We start from the raw sequence: 21,807 nt of genomic DNA, 5'->3' as shown, positions 1-21,807 counted from the left end.
GGTCCTGAGTGGAGGCCAGGCAGAGGGGGAGGGTGGGAAATGCTCTGGGAAGATAGGATCCCAGCTGAGTGTTAAAGAGGAAGGGAGGTGTTTCAGGTGGAGAAGCTCTTTATACAGAGGTACAGAACTGAGGGTGCACTTGATGCTGGGGGACATTCATGCGGAACAGGTCCACAAGCACCCTGTGTATCCTAAGGACTTTCCGTTTTATCCTGAAGGCAGTAGGAAATCCTTGCTGGATCCAAAGATGTGGACCTAAGGGTAGATTTTCATCTGAAAGTTTCAGTTCAGTCACAGTATGAATGGGTGGGGAGTGAGGATAGTCAGGAAAGACGTAAAACCATAGACAGGGAAATTATCAGTAGTTTCCTTAGTTCTTGACAGCTGAACCCTGAAGTAGCATTGGGTTAAAGAGGTGGGGAATGGTTTGAACAATATTATGAGGTCAAATGAGCAGCATTTGGTGAGATTTTCCATGTGGTTGTTAGGGGAGGTGAAGGAGTCAAGTATGTTGGAAAATAACAAACATAAGAAGAAACTCTAGTTGGGTGGGAAGATAATATGTAAAATGTCAGATATGAGGTGTGCATGGAATTTCTAAGTGGATATATGCAATATGTATCTTAGATCCGCAGGCATGGTACTTGGAGGAGGGCTGTGGAGGGACACACATGTTTAGGGCGCATCAGCATTTGGGTGCAGCAGAAGCCCTGGGACTGTGTGTTGCCATTGAGTAAGAGTGTCAGAAAAGGATAGTGTCCTAGACGGAATCCTGGGGAACTATCAAATCCGTACGTGACTAAGTAGGAGAGGAAGAGGAAAGGAGGTTGAAAATAAGTGTCATGACAGTGGAGGAAAGCCAGGAGTTGATGGTACTCTAGGATTCAAGGGGGGAAAGAACTTTTTTAGTAGGAGCAAGTTTATGTCACCAGTCCGCCATTTCCCTTACACAACAGGGAGGCAAGGCAGTTGATGAGTTAGCTCGCCTGGTGCGTCACGTGATAGAGGCAGTTAGCACAAGACAGGAGTGGGCTGGTTGGGGGTCACAGGGGTTCTGGAGCAAAGAGGGAGAACAGGGACTGTGTGGGAGGGAGTGTTGTCCGTGCATAAGCTGTTGAAGGGGAGGAACAAGTTGGTTGATAACATTGTCCAAGACGCAGCAGGAAGTGTGAGGAAATGTGTGGCAAGAGATGTCTACAAGACGTCAGCAGGAGGGATGGCTAGGCTTGGTGCATAGAGCGGGCTGCCCAGGCTTGAGTCAGACACATGTGGAGGAGTGACTTGGAGACAGGGAAAAGAGGGTTGTGCAGCCAGAGCCAGAACCCTTTTTTAGCAGAAGATACGGAAGTAAGAGTTGGGAAGTAGGAATGTTTAGAAGTAGGAGAACAGACTTAACCCTAGACCGTGTGTGGAGGAGAACTCGGAAGAATCTCTGCTGTGGGAGAAGCAGTGTGCTGAGAGAACTCTGGGGAGACATGGGCTTGTCTAAGGGAAGGGTGATGCAGTGTTGTCCCCGAGATTGAGACTCACCCATTAGTGGAGATTCCAGAGAGGAAACTAGCCTTTTCTCAGATGTGTTTTAAAATATTCTTCGGAAGCATGTATTTTTTTTTAATGCATTTAATTGATAGTTATGTTTAGTTGGTTGAATTATTTAATTAACTAACTAGTAAAACTCATTTATTTTCAAGGAAACCTACTTTGGAGAATATACAGATTCCAGTGATAATGACTCGGCCCAGCATAGAAATTCTGAGTCTATTTCAGAAGATGAAACACCTGAATCACAGGATTGTTTTGGATCGTCCAGAAAAAATAAAGGAAGTGGTACATGGGAGGAAACACTCAAATCACATGAAGCCACCCAAGTTCTAAGTACATTTGAAGTAAATGAAGTGACAAATGTTGGGTTTGGGACATTTAGAGCACCACTGAGAGAACCTTCAACCACATACTCCTCAGCTTGTGAGAAGCACTGGACAGTGTCATCTGATTTCATGAGCAATGGACAAAGAGGCAGTTTAGATGAGGCAAAAAGACAGAGAGAGGTTAGGGAGGTGGATAAGTCAGTGCAAACCGAGGACACACTTCACAAACCCGTCGGAAGTGAGAGTGTTGACAGCTTGTCCAGCATCCTGGCCCAAGAGAAGGAAGTGGCCCCCGGGACGTCACATGTGTGTTATTCTCCCTTCGGCAAGAGGCCATTAAATGAACTCATGGAATCTGAAGGAAAAACCCTATTATCCAAAAGGATAGGATCGCCCAAATCAGGCTTTACTAAGTGGACACTAACTAATGAAGTCACTTCTGAGTCAGATCGTATATCAGTTTCTGACCATTTTCAGGGAATATCTGGAGAATTGGAAAAGGAAAGAAAAGATATTCAAGGGTTCGTTTTAGGAGAATCACCTGAATCAGAAGAAGATGCAGGTGATGCAATGGATGGACCAGGGCTTGATGTTGAAGCCGCATCATCTTCCTGTTCTACCTCGGGAGCATCGTCTGTCTGCAGTAATCCCCAGTCTTCCTCTGGGTTAGAGTATGGTAATGATACACGTGTTCCTACTAAAGTTATCCCAGCTGAACTGCATCATTCAGAACAAAGATTACAGGCTAAAACTTTACACAGGTTATATCTGCAGTCTGAGCCGCCAGAGTGTTCTGTAGGAGAAAATGATCTGGAGACCACCTCTCATGCCTTGAGCCCTATGTTGAGAGCATCACATTTTAATGATCAGAGTAGCAGTGCAGTAGAATGTACTAAAGTTGTGAAAGGCATGACCAAAGTCTGTTCACTTCCTCAGTCAATATTTATGAAAGCTACGAAAGATGGGCAATGTGAAAGTCAAGATCCAAGAGTTGAGCTCACACTAAATCAGTCAGATTTCACATCATTAGTGGAGTCTCGGTCTGACTTGATCAAGAATGGTTTTGGTTTTGTTAAAAGCACGTCATGGCACCATAGTGATCTGTTAAGGAGAAGTGGTGAAGAAAGGCTGAGAGCTAAATCAGAACATGAACAAAAGACCAACTATCAGCTACAAAAGACGATGCTGTCCTTAGAAAATGGAGGATCAGCCTCCACGCCTGATCTTACTGAAGGAAGTAACAATCCTGTGGGACTCAAGGCTGCTCCGTTGTTGTTGCCTAACCAGGTATCAGTTATCACCAAGCAGACCAGACCTGAAACGGCACCAAGTGCTGTATCTGGACACTTGAGACCACATAGGACTGAGCCTACCTTAGCTACAGAAAATGTGGGTAATACAACAGGTTACGGGTCATCTGTAGGAAGACGGGTTGGGGAAGGAGAGGATACAACATGGAAAACCAAGGAGGCAGCTGCTGCGAAAAGGACTTCACCACAAGTTTCCACCTCTTGGAGAAAATTAGATTTTGGTTCTCCAAGTGGTTCTTCACCAGTAGAAAATTCTCGTCGTTCCGCAAATAGTAAATTGTCTTTCTCTTGTGAAAACATCCCAGTCCAAAACCAAAAAGTTGTGACGGAAACTGCAGTGCAGGAAGAGGTGCAGAAGCAGAGTCCCTGTCTTCATGCCGCAAATCCGGACTTGTCTGGGGTGGATGGGGAGAAACAACTTCCAGGCATGGAAGTGCCAGCGTCAGGAGCTTTTCCTGTTGAGGAAATGCCCTGTGGAAACACAGTTGGGTATGATGGTGAGACCCTGGCCGTTTCAAAGGCCTCTCCTAGTGTACAGCAGAGCCCAAAGGAGACTCTGGAGCTGCCGTCTCCAGCGCCTGGCAGTGCTTCTCCTGAAGTTCTGGGCACGGCAAGTCCCGCTTTTTCATCAGCAATTGGCAGAAAAGAGGAAGAGCCACATGCTGTCCCCCAGAGTGGCCTTGCTGGTACTCTGTACTGTTACACAGGGATTCGGGAGGCGGGAGGCGGTGACACAGAGGTCGAGGAGAGTGAGGCTCCCAGCTGCAGTGAGGGCGAGAATGAGCCTGAAGCTGCGGTGGGGAGTGGGCAGCAAGGGGCTGTCAATGCCTCCAGAAAAGACAGCAGAGCTACAGGTGCTGCTGCCGCTGAGACCAGACCTTCCGCAGAGGTCGGGTATCTGACCTCAGCTCTGCAGGACTTTAACATCAGTACTTTTTCTGAGATAGACAGACTTTCGACATCAGAGGTGGTTATGTTTCTTGAAAGTTGTCAGTTAAGAGATTATAGTTCAGGGGACTCTGTTTCAGAATGTTCTAGCAAAGGAACCCTAAAGAAAGAAATGAACAAAGAATTAAAGCAAAGTGAGATATTAGGAGAAAAGTACAGAAAGCAGCTCTGTGAAGAAGAAACACTTGAAACCTCCGAAGAGTGGTTGGAGTCAGAGGAAGATGACACGGGTCAGCTCGCTCAGTGTTCTTTGGAAACGCTGTCTGAGGTGCTCACCAAGCTTGGACAGGAACTTCAGACCAATCATGAGGACTCTAATGGAGAAGATTCTGGAAATTTCCTGCTCTTAAGTGTCCGTGACAGCATGACAAGGGAACACCTAGAAGAACAAGTCCCACCTCAGGAAACAGCTGGCTCCTCCTCACCCCCTTCAGTTCCACCCCCACCAGCAGTCTGCCTGGACACCCAGGCCCCTTCTCCCTCCAGGGGCACATCCACTAATAAAAACACTCAGGGCAGAGCTGAGGGTAACTCGGATGTGAGCGGGCCGATGGACAGTGGGGAAGAGGACATGTCAGAACCGGTGGGGCCCTCACCCCCGTGCTCCGACTCAGGAGCAGGACAGACAGCCCAGCACAGCACTGGTGGTGAGGCGGGAACGACATTTCAGTGTCAGATAGCAACAGTGACCTCCGAAGTCATAAATGTGCTAATAAATAAAGATCAGAATCTAGTCATCGAGAAGGGGGACAACTGGACCATCATAAACGGGGTAGCTCTCATGCCAAATGTGGACCAGGTTATACTGTGTAATGCTCCAGGAGACATGCCTGCTTCCCCAGATCAGGGAGGGGAGGGAGCTGGTTGCCTCTCAGTTACATCTGTGAAGTCCCCAGAGACCGATCACACTGGCCCTCCATTTGAGGAAACCCAGTGTGGCGGTAACCTTTCATGTACCCAAGAGGATATTTCAAGCAGTGGTCAGAGTACCAACTTTGATAAAAGTCGTTTGCGGAATAGACCTGTTAAGCCTAGTGTGAGGATTAGTTCTCAAATATATGATCAAAACTTTGAGTCGCAGATTGTTGCATCTGATCACACATATTATAACTGGAAACTTGAGCCATTTGGCAAAAATAAGAGTCGATCAAAGGTTTCAAACAAGGATCAATCAAACAAACTAGTAAAGACTTTAGCATCAAGCCGAGCTGAAACAAATCAGAGTGAAGTTTCTCAGTCACTTTCAGGGGAAAGAGGTAATGCAAAAACTCAGAGAAACCAAACTCAGACCATTTTAGCCAATGCTGACACATCTACTCCTACAGATTGTTCTGCTGACACACTGAGTAAAATACGGCAGGAGGTGGGGCCTCCTCTGCCCCCCTTGCTCGCTCCTTTGATAGCTACGCCTCCAAGGACCTCACAAGCAGTTTCTCCTCTGATATCAAGTTCCAGTCCCTCCTCACCTACCTCTCCTGTTGGCCAGATTTCTCCACTGTGTGAAATCCCAGTGCCTCCTATGATGTCTCCTTTGCCAGAAGATCTGGGGCGCTCCTCTCTTCCATGCGCTTCTCCTTCCCTATCCACTGCACCAGCAGGTGAGAGGATATTGTCATCTCCTTTGCAGTTTTGTGCTGTGACCCCAAAGCATGCCCTTCCAGTGCCTGGCCGACTCCCCGCCTTTGCATCTGCCCATACTGCTGTAGCAGGGCCCCAGGAGAATTCCGTTAAAATTCTTGACACCATGTACCCAGAGTTATCTGCCAGGGCCCGCACCCTCAACATCCTCAAAGGGAATATTCAGCTCACTCGAGGTCTGCCTGCCGACTGTAAGAATGTACCAGGGCCTGTCAGCGCTATAACAGGATTCAAAGCAATCACGTCAACATCAACTGCATTTGTTAAAACAGGGAGCAACTCTGGTGGTGACTGTAACCAGGATAAGTCAAGAGATTTGGGGACTCAGCAGGATTCAAGCGGGAAAAGGACGTTGTCAATGCCTACCCTGAGAAGTGCTAAAAGATTGTGCCTGGACACCGGGTCCCCAGAACCAGAAACCGGGAGCGTGCCTACAGAAGGAATCAACAAGAACCTCCGAAGGAACCTCCCTCCCGCTGAAGTAGTAACAACACAGGAGGAGAGAAGTTCTCTTCCGACTGTAAATACAGTTTCACACTTGCCTCTAAACCCAAAAGAAACTGTGGAGTCCCATGATAAAGCCATCGCTGATGCACTGAAGAAGATTGCAGAGTCATCTTTTGATCTGTTACCTGTCATTCGTAGTCATGTGTATGTGGGAAATATCTCCAAAAAGCCTGTAATGAGAGATCAAGAGAAAGAAGTTGTGTATGAATTTAGCACAACAAGGAAGGTATGTGCCTGCTTTTCTCTGAGTCCACTAGCAATTGCATATCCTCAGGACAGGCTGTCTGTCAGCAGAAAGGTAGATGACCCTAACTGGAAATTTTATTTCAGAGATTGACAATTATCCATAGACACATTAAGGCCTGTACTTTATTTCTAGCCAGCACTTTATACAATTGAGATGTGATAAGACACTGGAGATTTGATCATTTGTATTCATCAAATAACTTAAAATTTTAAGGAAAAAAACATCTGTCAGGACGACAGTTGCGTATTTCCTATTGATTCTGGCATGTTTAAAGGCGCAGAGTGATTTGCTTCAAAGCATTAAATTATCGTCATGTAATAGAGCCTTTTCTGTGAATAGTATTATATGCAAATTTAAGTGTTTTGTGAGTCTTTCATGTGGGTTTCGCCTCTTCCTTGTTAATGTATGTTGCAAATCAAACGAGAACAGGTGCTTAGTTTCAAGACGGCGGGGGCGGGGTGGTGTAGGTGGGTGGGGGCCAAGTGGCGGGGTGTGCAGATTTACATACATGGTTTATTAAGGTTTTATGGGTTTATATTTTCTCAATGTCCATGTCGGTAAGTTTGTGTAGATGATTTCCAGTGCTCGATGGACTGTACTTTATTGTTTATCTGCACAGCCTTGAAGTCATGCTGGTATAAATATTTATTTTCTTAGATTGCTTACCTTCAGAAAGCATAATGAACAGTACGTATAACTTTGAAAAGATGTTTATTTTCACGTGAATGAATACATCAAATTATTTAATGCTCCTCTTCTTCAGCAAGAAAAATGTTACCCAGTATTTTAAGATCTGAACAGCATAAATGTGTGGAGAGTACGTTGGAGTTCAGAAAAGGAGAAAGGGCGTGGAGTTAGAGTGGGTTTAATACACACCCACACCCAAAGATTATTGTAGCAAAACCAAGAAATTAGCATTTGTTGGCCTGGTGGTGGTGACAGTAGGCAACCAGGTGTGCTCAGGCTTGCCATCGGACACCTGCAGCACCGGTGACCGCAGGTAGCCGACAGGTGTGGGGCTTCTCACCCCCCAGAGCCTTGTGGTGGCCTGCTGAGCAGTCATCACTGCGGTTACGGCGGTCCTCTGCCTTCTGATAGTTTTATTTTTCCAGTTGATACTTAATTTTGTCACTTTTAGCTATTTATTAGTAGGATAAAGCTAAATATCTTTGTACATTGCCTTTTTTTTTTTTTCCCCAATCTAGCATTTAGCAGAGTGCTTGCTTCACTCTATTCTCTCAGAACTCAAAGTTCAGAAGACGTCTGTGGAGCACAGTTACATGCACGCCCTCTGCCGAGTGTACGTGGGCATCTGTCGGCAGCTCGGAGACTTGGAGAGAGCTCGCTTGTTTTGTTACAGCCTGCTTAAGGAAGGTATGCCGAGATGGCGAGATCTTTGTACTGAAAATAGATTATTGCTTTTTTTCCCTCCTTAAGCTTAGATCTGTATTTTTCAGCTAAGCAATTGCTGTGTGCTTTTTAAAATAGTGTTGTTTTGTGCATTTACTGGCGGGCATGAATAGCCTTAGCTATACCTAGCTGTTCCTGGTTTTCAGTTAGAGAGTCTGACTTAAACTCAGTTAGCTTAGCATGTGCATTTCCACTTGGATATACTAGAGTTTCTCTCATTCCTACATAGTTGTTTTATTCCCTGTGCAGCTACTTTAAAATCAGGTATGGTTGACACAAGATAAGGGAACAGTTTTAAAGTCAGTGACAAATCACACTGCTGTGTCACTAGCTGGATAGGGCAGAAGCTATAAGATGGCTTCATAAGCTCATGCAAAGAGGAGTAGGAGAGAGAAGTGGGAGGAAAGTGGGGCCGTGTTGTCCTTAGATTCTCTTCCCTTTATTGCCACTTCGTCAGGCCCTTCCAAGGAATCAGATTGGGAGTGGTTCTGCATTGTATCAGGTCATCAGTGGAAACATTTTAAAATGGTAAAATGATATACAAATGCAATTTAATATCATAATAGAAAGTCTTATCTAGATTGCAAAGATTTATAATCTTTTATTACCATAATGTTTATGGGGCTTATGAATCAAGATAGTTGAATACATTCATCACTTTTAGAGTTGTGAATGAGCCTGCTCTATTTCAGTTGCCCTCTTCATTTCTTTATTTACTCTTTCAATCATCAGTTTATTCAACACGTAGTTACAGGTGCATGCTAAGTGTTAAGGCTTTGATAGTGACTGAAACCAGACACAGATATGACCATCCAGTGGGGCCGATACTGATGATAACATTATACAAGCACACGTTGGAATTATTTGGTGCTGGGTGGTAGAAAGGGAGGATCGTGGACTCTGCTGAGCCCACACTGGATTTCTGGTTCTTCCTCAGACACAACCGGCCCATTCTCACCTCAGGCCCTTGTATACAGGTTTCTCTCAGGAAGGTTTTCCCTCCACCTTGTTTACTCTGGCTTACTCTGTTACTTCACATACTCCCTCAGTCATTCTAGATCCCTTTTTCTCCCTCTTTTTTATTACATTCATGATCTTTTTGTTTGTTGTCTTTTCTGCTAGGCTGCACACTCTGTAAGGACAGGAATTTTGTTTGTCTTCTTCCTATATATCCCCGCCCCAGGAAAATGCCTTGTACACAATCATTAAGTCTCTGTTGAATGGAAGAATTTTGGTGAGGAAGGTAGATTTGAGAGTCTGAGGGATCAGGAAAGCTTTCCTTGTCAAAGTGACTTTTGGACTTGAGAGGTGAAGATGAAAAAGAATACGTAAGAGAAAAGCAAGGGAGAGAATTCCAGGCAGAGGGAAGAACATGTGAAGAAGTCCTGTGACAGGAGGAAGCATTACCAGATGATCATGAGGTTTTAAAAGTAACAGATCAAGGGGCCGGCCTGGTGGTGTAGTGGTTAAGTTTATGCACTCCACGTTGGCAGCCTAGGGTCCGTGGGTTTGGATCCCAGGCATGGACCCTCACTCATCAAGCCATGCTGTGGTGGTGACCCACATACAAAATAGAGGAAGATTGCCACAGATGTTAGCTCAGTGACTATCTTTCTCATGCAAAAAGAGGAAGATTGGCAACAGATGTTAGCTCAGGGCCAATCTTCCTCACAAACAAACAAAACAGATCAAAATAGCACTGTGAGTTTATGCTTTGATTTATCCACTCTTTTTAGAAACATTGCAATGTTAGATAAAATACAGAGAAAACTAAGTAGATGTGGCTTCACGCCAAACAGGATAAAAATCTTCCTGTCAGCTGGTAGAACCACATTGGAAAACACTTTGACAGTTTTATATAAAATGAAAACATTCATTTATCATATGACCCAGGGGTACTTATCTGACAGAAATAGAGACGTATCTTCACATAGCCTAGTACACAGATATTCATAGCATCCTAATTCATAATAGCTCATAACTGGAATCAAGTGTCCATCAGCAGGTGATTGGAAAACAAGTGTGATATCAAGCAATTAAATATTACTTGGCCACACAAAGGAACGGACTACTGATGCATGCAGCAACCTGGATGAATTGCAAAGAATGCTGAGTGAGGAAGCCAGACAGAAAAGAGTACATACTATACGAATCCATTCACAATATTTGAGAAAAGGCAAACTAAAGTGACAGTAAGCAGATCAGGGTTGTCTGTATCTGGGATGAAGCGATTCACTGGAAAGACTCAGACCATTCAGATTTTGGGGACGATGGGCATGTTCTATATATTGGTTGTGGTGGGGGTTACATGGATGTATTCATTTGTCAGAGTTCATCAAACTGTCTGCTTAAAAGGAGTGTATGTTTTTGTTATGTAAACTATACCTTGATTAAATTGATTAAATAGTCAAGAGAGAAGCCACAGTGTGGGAGAAAGTATTTATAACGAAAGGATTATCATTCATTATTTATAAAACATATCTCTTCAAATCAAAAGCTTTACATGTTCTGCAGGTAAGTTCTAATCATGTAAATTCATAGAAATTGTGCCTGTGATGACACAAATGGGAGGTTTCTGGGCTTGAGGCTATCTGGAGAGAGGATGTTTGCCTTCTCCTGTGTTTTGGAGTTCACTGCTCTTTAGATACAATGGTGTATACTCACATATTATATTTCAAATTTAATTAAAGAAAGTTTACCGGAGAGAAATTGGGTAGAAAGAGAGAAGCAGATTTGAAATAACTGAGGCCAGAGCCTCATCTGGGCTCCCTCACTGTAGCTGTAGGAGGCCTTACAAGGCGCACGTGAAATTACTGAACCTTATTCTCAGTTTGTAATTTATTCACTTGATCAGAAATAAAGGTTTATTATCTTATTTTCTTTCTCATAGATTTTCCGGAGTCTGAAAAATTGACTTTGTTCATTGCAAACATGTGGCATGATGTATTTCTCTCTCAGTCGGTGATTAATAAAGCCATGCAGTTAGTTGCCAGACAGCGTGCTAAAGGAGAGGTTCTGAACTGTTTGAGAGCTTTTCTCAATTGGGAAAAGGTGAGGTTTATTTTTATTTCTTGTAATACCATGCTTGTAGCACTTACATAAATGTTATTATTTGATTTTGTATTTAGTTTTGTATTAGTTCATAGTTATTTTAGAGATATTGTACTTCATATTAGATCCTTTAAAATATCATTTTAGCCTAGGCTTATGCATTTGTTCATTAAGTATGCATCAGACATTCTGGGAGTAATTGTAGAACTATGTATCGAGTTGATTTAACAAAGTTTATTTTGTGCACTAACTTATGACTGATGAAATCCATATATGTGTAAAGGGTTCAGAGGAGATGTAAATTACTTGCTTCTGCAATAGGTACTTGTAAAGGTGAAAAATTGGTATCTCAACTCATTCCTGTTAAGATTTTTCTGAATCTGATAGTCTGTATTTTTCTTTCCAGTTAGTGGAATTTGTATTTATTCTGAGTATTTTTGTTCCCGTGTTTTCTTTTATTATTTTATTAATTCCTTTAGTAACTGATGTGCTAATATAGTATCTAGATTGCTGTTCTTTTATTCCTATATCTTATCTAATGAGAATCTCTGGATGCTGAATGGGTAGTAGTAAACTTTAAGAAGAGGTTTTGAAGTCAATAAGGGGTTAACTTTTATTTTCATACTTTTTTTTTTGTTTTTAATGATCATGTATTACTTTCTTCTTTTAAAAAGCATTCCCCTGGCGTATGTGTGTAGTGGTGTTTTATATGCCATTTTGATTTCCTTTTTAGTACTTTTTGATGTTAAGTCTTTTGAGTTTTTTTTTTAAGTAAAGGAAGGGGCTCTTAGCAGACAGAAGTTAGGTAAATATTGAAAGCAAGTCTGTCATCATCTCTTCAGCAGCCCATCTAGACAAACCAGAGCACAGTTGGGTGAGGTACCCTCAGAGTCCAGTCAGTCACTTAGCAGTCAGGAGAGACCTCCTGCCTCCCCCACGGACCCCAGCCGTATGTGTATTCTTACCTCCAGGTTACCTACAGGCCACTCCTGTCCCCGCCCTGTCCTCCAGCTGGTGCATTCGAAGCTGTCTCCTTTGGCCTCTTCAGGATGAAGCCAGATAGGATAATGTGCTCATAAAAGGCATTATTTTTGGAAAAGATAGAATTTTAATAGATATATTTACCATATATCATATCAAGTAAAAATATAAAGTCAAAGCTATAAAAAAATGAGGAATACTTGGGGGGAAAAATACCATTACAGTCACGTGCCACATAATGACATTTCCGGCAATGAGGGACTGCATATACCACAGTGGTCCCATAAGATTAGTACCATGTAGCCTACATGTGTAGTAGGCTATACCATCTGGGTTTGTGTAAGTGCACCATATGTTTGCACAACAGTGAAATCACCTAAGGACACATTTCTCAGAATGTAGCCCATCATTAAGTGAGGCGTGCCTGTATAGTACAAGACTTGCAAATTCTCTCTCACAGAATTCAACAGATCTGATAGACAAAACTAAGTAAAGACATAGCAGAACTCAATAATATAACAAGTAAACTTGAATGAAGAATATGTATTTTTTTTCTTATGTCTATAGCACATTCATAAAAACCGGTCATGAATTTGGCCACATGAAAACCTTAATTTTTAAAAAGTAAAGATTCTACACTCAAAATTTTCTGGTAATAACTCAGTAAAATTAGACATAAATAATTTGAAGATTCCTTAAAAATTTCTTGGAAATTGAGATACACAGTCCTGGAACAAATAGAACAAATAGAAACTCAAAAGTAAAATCACAATGTTTTAAAAGTCAATGGAGAGGAAAACTCTTCATACCAAAGATCTCCAGTTTTGGGGAAACTAGTACTCATTAAAATAGTCTCAATGTCTTTGTTATTAAATAATAAAATTGGCTGATAATCATCTTAAAAATTAGTGTGAGAAGGAATCTAGGAAAAAGGAATATAATTTAAAAGGTAATAATAATGAAATAGAGAATAAAAAAAGGCATAGAAAATAACATTACCTTTAAAAAATACTAACAAAACAACTCAGTTCAGATTAATAAAAAAAAGAAAAGCAAAAATATTCAAGATTTTGGAAGTTGTATCTAACAGATAAAGGATAAAGAGAAGATGACTACCTGCAACTCTGTAGCGACAGTTGTGGAAACCTAGGGTGATTTCTTAGCAAAATAAAAATAATCAAAATTGGTTTTGGGGGTAGAACACTTGAATAAACTCATTGATTTCAGTTATCATAAGAGAGGTTGAAACGATGATTAGAAATTTACTATACACAAAGCCATGTATATAGATTCCCCCTGAATTTTATCTAACCTTTAAAGAACCAAGTAATTCTAATCTTTTTCAGGTATAAAAAAAGATTGAAAGCTTCCTGTTCACTTTTAAAAACAAACCCAATAGAAAAATAACACAAGAAAGAAACAAAATTATAGACCTACTCCTAGGTATTTACCCAAGAGAAGTCAAATTTATATATTCACAAAAGTCTTATTAATTGTATTAATTGTATTTAATTAATCATGACAGCATTATTAGTTATATCCTAAAGCTGGAAATAACCCAGATGTCTATCAGTAGGTGAATGGACAAACAAACTGGTGTATGCATATAATGGATTAGTACTCAGCACTAAAAAGGAACGTTCAAACTACTCTTACTTGCAAGAATGAAGATAAAGATCCAAAAACTTGCACTGGTGTGAAAGAAGCTAGACAAAACTGTGTTAATACTGTCTGATTCAATTTTACGAATTTTTAGAAAAAGAAGACTGATATGTAGGGTCAGAGAGATGAAAGAATTTAAATAATTTTTTAAAGGTTTAAATTTTTTTTATTATAACTCTCTTTATAACTTTAATTATCTGATTTGAGTTAATGAAAATTTGCATTTCTATCTCTGGATTCCAGCGAATCTCTTTTCTGCTTGACTGGATTCTGCATCCTGCCTGGAGCCTTTTTGTCTGGCCTATCAACCACTATGCTATCGTCATTTTATGACAAGTATTATGACTAAAATAAACATGGTTCCTTATTCAAAATACAACTTTCAAAAGGTGTCTTTGAAAATTAAATGGTTGGTTGTCTGATGCACATTATACTCTTTGAGATTACTAACATATGATGTATTATACTGGAAACTCTAAATTTTATTTTGTTTTTTTTTCATTTGCTAGAATGCTCCTGTAGATGTTGGCTTCATGGTTTCTAAGCTGCTTTTGACCATACAGTTATGTCCAAACACAGAATTTCAGTCCAGTGAACGATTTGGTGAAGATCTAAGTGAAAACACTTGGGAGTACGTACTTGCCATTGATCTGCTCTGCTGCCATCAGAAGTGGGTCTGGACACACGATCACATCATAAGGTACAGGGCTGTTTTGCTGACTTTGATATAAAGTTGAGTAATTCGAATTGTAAGGTAGACTTTGAATGCTTGCTGAATTGTGATTTGAATCATTTTTGCTGTTTAAGGCAACTGAAACATTTGCAAATGACATTTTGATTTGGAAAAGAGTTAATAAAACTGACCTTGGGGGCCGGCCCAGTGGCACAGCGGTTAAGTTTGCACGTTCCACTTCTCGGCGTTCTGGGGTTCACCAGTTCGAATCCCGGGTGTGGACATGGCACCGCTTGGCACGCCATGCTGTGGTAGGCGTCCCACATATAAAGTAGAGGAAGACGGGCATGGATGTTAGCTCAGGGCCAGGCTTCCTCAGCAAAAAAGAGGAGGACTAATCTTCCTCAAAAAAAAACCAAAACCAGCCTTAAACTGCTTGTGTCACTATCATGTCCTTTGTTTTATCTTTTTGTGGTACTTGTCAGTACTCTTCATTGAATTCTTTTATTATTTTCTCTCTCCTGAGGAGGAAGGCATGTCTTGAAGAAGGGCTGGGATTTCCCGGCACCCCCAGCACGTAGAGCAGCACCCACACAAGGGAGCTGATCCACGAATGTGTGTAGAATGAAATATAATAATCATTGTCTTAACATGCAGACTCTGGAAAAACGCACATGAACAGAAATGTTCTGAATCCTAGGTTGGCAGCTCTTGTCCCCTGGGGTTTCTGGAGAGAACGAAGCCTGGTCCTCTCAGGCATCCATCTTATGGAGTGAATTCACTTTTCTCTGTGCTCTGAGAATTCTGCCACTAGCTGTGGAACATCTTTGGGAGAATGGAGAAAATAGTCACTGCAATAATTTTTCTGTAGATCTTAATTTTCTTGGAACCCTGACTGAGAAAGTCTGGTTTAAAGGAGTTTATGATGTTAAAAAGGATTCACCAAAAGGTCGATAGTCCATATCCTTGAGATACTTGAGGAATATGTTCTATGGGAATTTGTTCTCTCACTTTCTTTTTCTCCTTAACACCAGGGAAAGATTATACATCTAAATGTCAAACAATAGAGAATTGAGTTATGGTCGATCTATATAATGAGACACATCAATATTAAAATAAATAGCTATAAATGGATTTTTATGTATTGACATGGGAAATATTTCACAACCTGTTACTAAATGAGAAAGCGACAGAACAGTGTGTCCAGTGCTGTCTCTGTAAAGATGTTTGAGTGCCTACTGTGGGCCTCATTTTCTTGACTCTTACTGGGAGCCCAGGACACAGGGGCCCTTCTGTCCCCAGTGACGAATGAGATCACTGGGGATGGTACTGATCAGTGGTGCTTTGTCCAGGGTTCCCCCACTGTGGTGAGGACAGAGTGTCCCACGTCAGGATCTCTGCCTGGGTGCCTCCAGACCCTCATCCTGAGCGCTGTGGCCACTCAGGCTGTGTGTTTTGCATGCATGCACACATAGAAGTATGTGGAAGGAAAAGCCCAAGTTAGAAGAGTGATAGAAACCTGAGAAGGTGTTATTTGGGGCACTTTTAATTTATGTTTTTCTTTTGTTTGTCTGTATTTAACTGGCATGTAAGAAGTAAATATAATTTTGAAGGAAGAGAAAGTAAAGAGGAATTGGCACTGTTTTCAATCACTAGAAAGCTTGTTTAATTCATCTAAAGTGTGGGTTGATTATTTCCTCTGGTTTAGTTCTTTTTACAAAACCTAGCCTGTTTGTCCTTGCTCCACCCAGGGAAATCGTAGGCTACTAGAATAGGGGTGCTGCATTAACATCTGGAAGGTCCAAGTGGAAATCCAGACTCTTCCACTTCCAGTTCTGTGGCTTTGGACATTGTTCATTCAGTGTCTCTGTGCAGAGCCTTGTAAAGACTTAAAACAGAGAATAAAGGTGTAAGCATGGGTATTTGTAGCTTCTTTTAAGCCATTGTGGGCACAGATATCCTAAATAGTTGGAAAGCTGTAAACTTCCGTTGTCTGTTCTCATTTTAACTCGAAAAGTTACATCCTCAGGTGTTACTCTTCTTCACTAATAGTCTCTCTCTTATGGACCATTTTTAAGATAAATTCTTACCATTTGAGCGATGATGAGATGTGTATTTTCATATGCGTATACATTGATCTGTGTTGTGGTTTTCCAGTAAGGAGCTGTGGCCTGTCATGGATAAGTGGATAAAGTACAGAAAGGGGCATGCAAACATCGCACACACTCCTGATGTTATCATAGCGTCAGTCCTCAGGCTGATTGGTGAGTTGTCTCTTGTATTAAACTTTTCCTTGTTATTGATGATATCTTGATGGGGGAATAAATGTACAATAATATATGTTGACGGAAACCTCACCATAGTGACTGATTTTACAAGTATCAGTAGATACTTTTGCACTTAATTCGTTCTCCTTACTCCTACTCTTTCTTTATAAATTAATGTTTATCCATCTTTATCAGAGATTAAGATTTTTCTTCTAAGTACAATTTATTTATAATTGAACTCTTCTCAGGTATTGATATTAATATACACACATGCACACACTTAACGATTGCTATAAATTATGCTGTAGTCTCATTTGGTTTCTGAAGTAAGGCTGTCCCCCTCCTTGCACCCCAGTTCTTGCACACTTGCCGACGAGGATCCCTATATGCCCTTCCATAATTGGGAGCTACGGTAGGTTTGTTTTCCTCTAAGCTGAATATCCAGAAATTAAAATCACTGTTTAAAAATATTTTAAATGAAACAAATTTGTTTTTAACTTCAGATCTAAGGAGGACTTCAATGGCCATTTAGTTCTGCTCCTCCTTAGCACCCACAAATCTTTACTTTTTATTTTTACTTATTTTTTCTTCTTTGCCTCATCTCTGACAAGCTGTTCTCCAGGCTCTGCAGAATGGTCATTGCTGAGATCTGTTAGTTACTAGAAGGCTCTCCTTATTTGAACTGTCTTCTGTATCTGCAGTGTGGATTCAGTGCCCCTGGGACACCCAAAACTGGGATCATCTGGTCTCTGCGTTATGGCCATTTAGATCCTTGAACATGGTTATCATAATGTTTAAGTCTCTTTGTAGTTTAATTAAAACTCCAAGATAATACTATTTGAAATAAGAGTTGAGAATATTTAAGTTAGATAAGTAAGTCTTACAAATAGATCACAGTAGGAGATGTAATGTCTCTGGCTAATTTTGGTGTTATATCAGCAAATATGTATTCCTGCTCTGTGCATACTTTACATGCAAACATGGGAACGTTGTTCTAAGTAACAATATAAAGTGGCTCAAGACCACAACTGGTTTCAAAGTAGACATCTAATTTCACTGGAAATGACCAAAAATACACTTGGAGTGACCAAACGAGAGTGAGAACCAGATGATTGCTGAAGACTGTGTAGGAGTTGGAAGAGATGTGTGCAAAGATAAAGTCACGCAAGTGGAAGTGCATAATTGTGCTCAGGCCTACTGTCTCAAAACGTATTTTGCTGAATTCCTCAATTTAAAAAATTAGGAGAGATATTGTCTATAAATACATATGTTGACCTAAATGAAGTATCTATGGAATTTTCAAAAGAATGAGATACTTTTTGAAGTCAAATATGACACCACTTTTGCTGTTATTGTTGCAGTGGTTATCTGTTTCTGTGTTTATTATTGTAACGAGAGGAAAAGAGAGTGGCAAGCTGTATTTCTGGTGGTCCACTCTGCCCTACTGTGTGGAAGCGGCCTCTGTTCGTCTGTGGTGGAGGGTCTGTCTCGAATGTGATTCTCTCCTGCAGTTAGCCTTTATGAATATGTGGTTAACAGATTTGGCTGATGGTCCAAATTTCCTGAGAAGCTTTGTTAAAAATTCAAATTGTCAGGCTCCAAACAACTGCACAATATTACATAAATGCTTTCAAATATGTACCTTAAAAGTAACCCGTATGTGAATTAAGAAGAGTGTGTTAATGGTTTATCTAAAAACTAGAATGTATAATTGTAGGGAGAAAGCCTGACTGTTAGTTTTAGTCAAACTCAGGCTAGTTTATTCTTTAAATCTTTAGAATTCTGGCTTTGAGAAAATAATTTATAACATTTAATAATATTATTTTGAATATATATATATGTATATATATGCTTACCTAATTAAGAATGCTATATAATACGGTTATATGTGTATAGGAATAATAAATAATGTATAATTAATATATAACTAATAATATTGCATAATAATGTGATAATATGTCAGTATATAAATGTGGTTCAAAGGATAACTAGAAAGGAAGTGTAACATGAAAAGTCACAGCAGAGCGAGGACTGGTGAGTCCTCCTTAGTTCTGCAGATGGGACTGGGGCAGGCCAAGCTAATGTGCGGGAAGAAGACATGTATTGAGAGGCTGGGGAGACAGCTGGGCTGTGCCTGGGCGGTGGTGCTGGAGAGCAGTGGCTAAGCTTTGCCTCTTCTGGTTGTCTGTCGGCTCTGGAGGCCCCGAGCAAAGCAGTCGCTGGGTACTGAGGGCATAGTGTCGGGGTAGGCTTACAGGAAGGGCAGGGACAGGTGAGGCCTGCTCGTTAGACCTGGCGGGAATCAGAGAAGGGGTGTTACGGCTAGATGTGCACGGGCTCTCCCACACTCAGTTGTCCAGCTTGAAATCTGAACGCTTTCCAAGAAGAAACTCAGAACCTTCTTGCAGTTTCTGAAGCTAACATTGATTAAAGGATTTAGCAAATAATTAAGTTGATAGGCCATGACTTAATAATATTTACTGAAGTCACACCCTAATCATTCATAAAATAAAGGAATTGTCTTTATTCTTAATTCCAAACTTCCAAAATCGTAATGAATTTGATTTTTATTCCGTGGGAAATAAAACATGCTTTCTGTCAAAATGATTCAGTGTTATCTAATGTTAGATAGAGATGTAAACATTGCTGTTAGCAAATGGTCCTGTGTGATTATTAAACGGACTTTCTTCTACCTTAATGGTAATGTATTAAAGACCGTTTTGTGGAATGTTTGAATTGTTCTAGATTCATAGGAACATGGAGGAGTGATGGGAACGGGCCCCAGTTTGCTCATTTCGTAGCAGAGTTGAGGCCTGGAAAGGTTAGGCCTTTGTCTGAGGTCACTCACTGGGAAGGGAGCAGAGCTGGGGCAGAAGTTGCCTACCGACTTTCTTTGGAGTATAGAGCTGGTACCATTTTTGCCCCAAAAACTCATTAAATCCTGAAATGCCCTACCTGGCATTTACTGGAGCCTAGAAGCTGGGATAGCACTGTTTCTCACAGCACGTTTTTGCAGGTCAGGCGGAAGTAACATTTACTCGGGGTTTCTATCCATTCTCTTCCCAGGTGTTGCAGCTTTTCTTTGGAATTGTCTCAGCTCACCCTTTCCGTACCCAACTTGCATCTACAATCCTAAGTGAAAACCCTGATTTTAACTTCCCCTTGTTCTGCCCTGTGGACTTAGTTACCTTCCCTCAGGGCCCAGCTCTCCTTGCTGTCTTGATTGTGCTGTGGAGTGTGTTGTCTTTGACGTTGAGATTAATTCAGCATTTCTTATTTGTATTTTAATGTGTCTGAACCACCCTGGACTTGCTCACGTTCCTTCTGTTGGGGCACTTTTCTTCCCATCAACTTAGCAAATTTGTCTATCATTTTCATCGTCATCATATATTTAAGTTTTTTTCCCCAAACCTCTACCTCAGACTTATGATTTTCTCTTATTTTACACCTAATAGCTCTGTTAATTTAAATAACTTATAAAACCCAATTCATTAAGCACTTTTAAATGGAAGAAGGGGAACCATTGTAATTGGGTCATACATTATCTGGGAACACACACACATCTCATGGCTGAAAGAGCCCATAGCTGTGTTAGGCTCATGCCTTGTCCATTTCTCTGCTATTAGTTGTGCTTGGAATACACCAGATAAATTGTCTCAGAGGACGGATCTGGTGGCATGCAGTTAACAGTTTGATCTAATTGCAAGGAGATTTTTAATAGTGATCATTAACTTGAAATTTCTGATCTCTGAAGTGTGTTAACTTTGCGACCTCAGGGAAAGACTGTAGGAATTACCCAGATGTTTACAGTTTCATCCTCGATTAGGAATTATCCAGATATTCATCAATTAGTAGGCATTTACTGAACGTTATCCATCACAGCATTCAGGGTGCATGTAACTAGCACTAAGCTAGTTCCTATAGGAGATACGATGTAGTGGAATTTCCTTCAGTGACCTGTGCCTCAGTTTCTCCATATTCAAAATAGAGATGAGGCAGATGGACTGTTCACATATAAACCTGTGAGATGTTTGTATTATTGAGAGGGAAGATGGACACTGAACAATGAGTGTACAGGGTAATGTTGTCATAAATACACAGGGAAAGGACTTGGGGAAAGTGCATCCAAGATACATCCGGAACCTTCCTCCTGTGTGTGTAAGACAAAGAGCAAAAGAAGATTCTGCCTGGCCTTGAGGGAGGGGATGAGGGTTCCGCCTTGAAGCAACCTAGTATCCGCAAGACTGTTGGATACAGGAAACATCCAGATGGTTGGGGACCAGGTGAATGGTGCCATCCTGTCGGCTTTAGTTCCTCTAATGAGAATGCCCAATCACTCAAGGTTCTATCTAGCAATTATTATTGTATTAGAAACTAATAAAGTACTTAATTATTCACTTAAAATTAGCAATAATAAATTCATGTTAACATAAATGGTATTTTTAATGAAAAGTAACTATTTCCAAAATAAACAAAAAATAACAGTGAGACGAATGGCCTTGTCTTGTTGCACACCTCTTTACTGTGTGGATTAATAGAAGACAGCTGGTTTCTCAGTTCTGCTCTGCGTTCAGTCTCTTATAGTATGTTGTTTAGGTTGAAGTGTATGAAGAAAATCCAGTCTCGTAGAGACATGTAGTAGATAAAAGGAGGAGTATTTTATAGCCCTTTCAGGCAATTGTGGGCATTCTTTCATAAAGCCTGGCTGTGGTGTCAAACTGTGACTGAACCTTCCTGCTCTCTGACACTAGCACATAGATGGGATCTTTTGCCCATTCATGATGTTGGAGCATGCATTGCTCACTTGGAAAATACTGATCCTCATAGATCTTCTACATGTCAGCAGTCTTGGGAAGACAGGTTAATATCATCACTGACCTCATCAGAGAAATGTTAAGTATTTGAAGCTGTCAAGCTCAGGGTGGCTGGCAGAACTTTTTTCTAAAATTCTGATTTTGCTTAAAAGCTCAGATTTTATCATTAACAACAATGATAAATTTCCTTGTGGTGACAGGTTCACTTTATTCATTTTTGGGAAAATGTCTGCCTCAGTCTGAATAGTCATAGTTTGTCAGTCATTCTTTTGGTGAAAAGTGAGTGTTTCGTGGAAAAAGCACCTCGTTCCCCTCCCAAGTGGAACAGCTGCACAAGTGCTTTTGCTCAGTACAGCCCGTGTGCCTGGGTGCGCAGTGGGATGCTGCATGCGCTCTTCCTGTTCCACCCGCGGAAAGATACAGAGATGTGT

General features: G+C 41.0%; 1 protein-coding gene across 1 annotated transcript in view; it reads left to right on the top strand.

Moving 5' to 3' along the window:
- The window catches only part of ICE1 (interactor of little elongation complex ELL subunit 1), a 58,775-nt gene that overhangs the window by 32,358 nt on the left and 4,610 nt on the right, over nucleotides 1-21,807 (top strand). Inside the window, exons 13-17 of the mRNA XM_070587237.1 lie at nucleotides 1,692-6,497; nucleotides 7,724-7,892; nucleotides 10,819-10,979; nucleotides 14,132-14,322; nucleotides 16,453-16,559. Coding sequence (XP_070443338.1) covers nucleotides 1,692-6,497; nucleotides 7,724-7,892; nucleotides 10,819-10,979; nucleotides 14,132-14,322; nucleotides 16,453-16,559 — 5,434 coding nt within the window. The remainder of the gene's footprint in view (nucleotides 1-1,691; nucleotides 6,498-7,723; nucleotides 7,893-10,818; nucleotides 10,980-14,131; nucleotides 14,323-16,452; nucleotides 16,560-21,807) is intronic.

This window comes from Equus przewalskii, chromosome 20 (assembly GCF_037783145.1).
Source record: "Equus przewalskii isolate Varuska chromosome 20, EquPr2, whole genome shotgun sequence".
NCBI lineage: Eukaryota > Metazoa > Chordata > Mammalia > Perissodactyla > Equidae > Equus > Equus przewalskii.
This window is presented reverse-complemented; position numbering and strand designations above follow the sequence as displayed.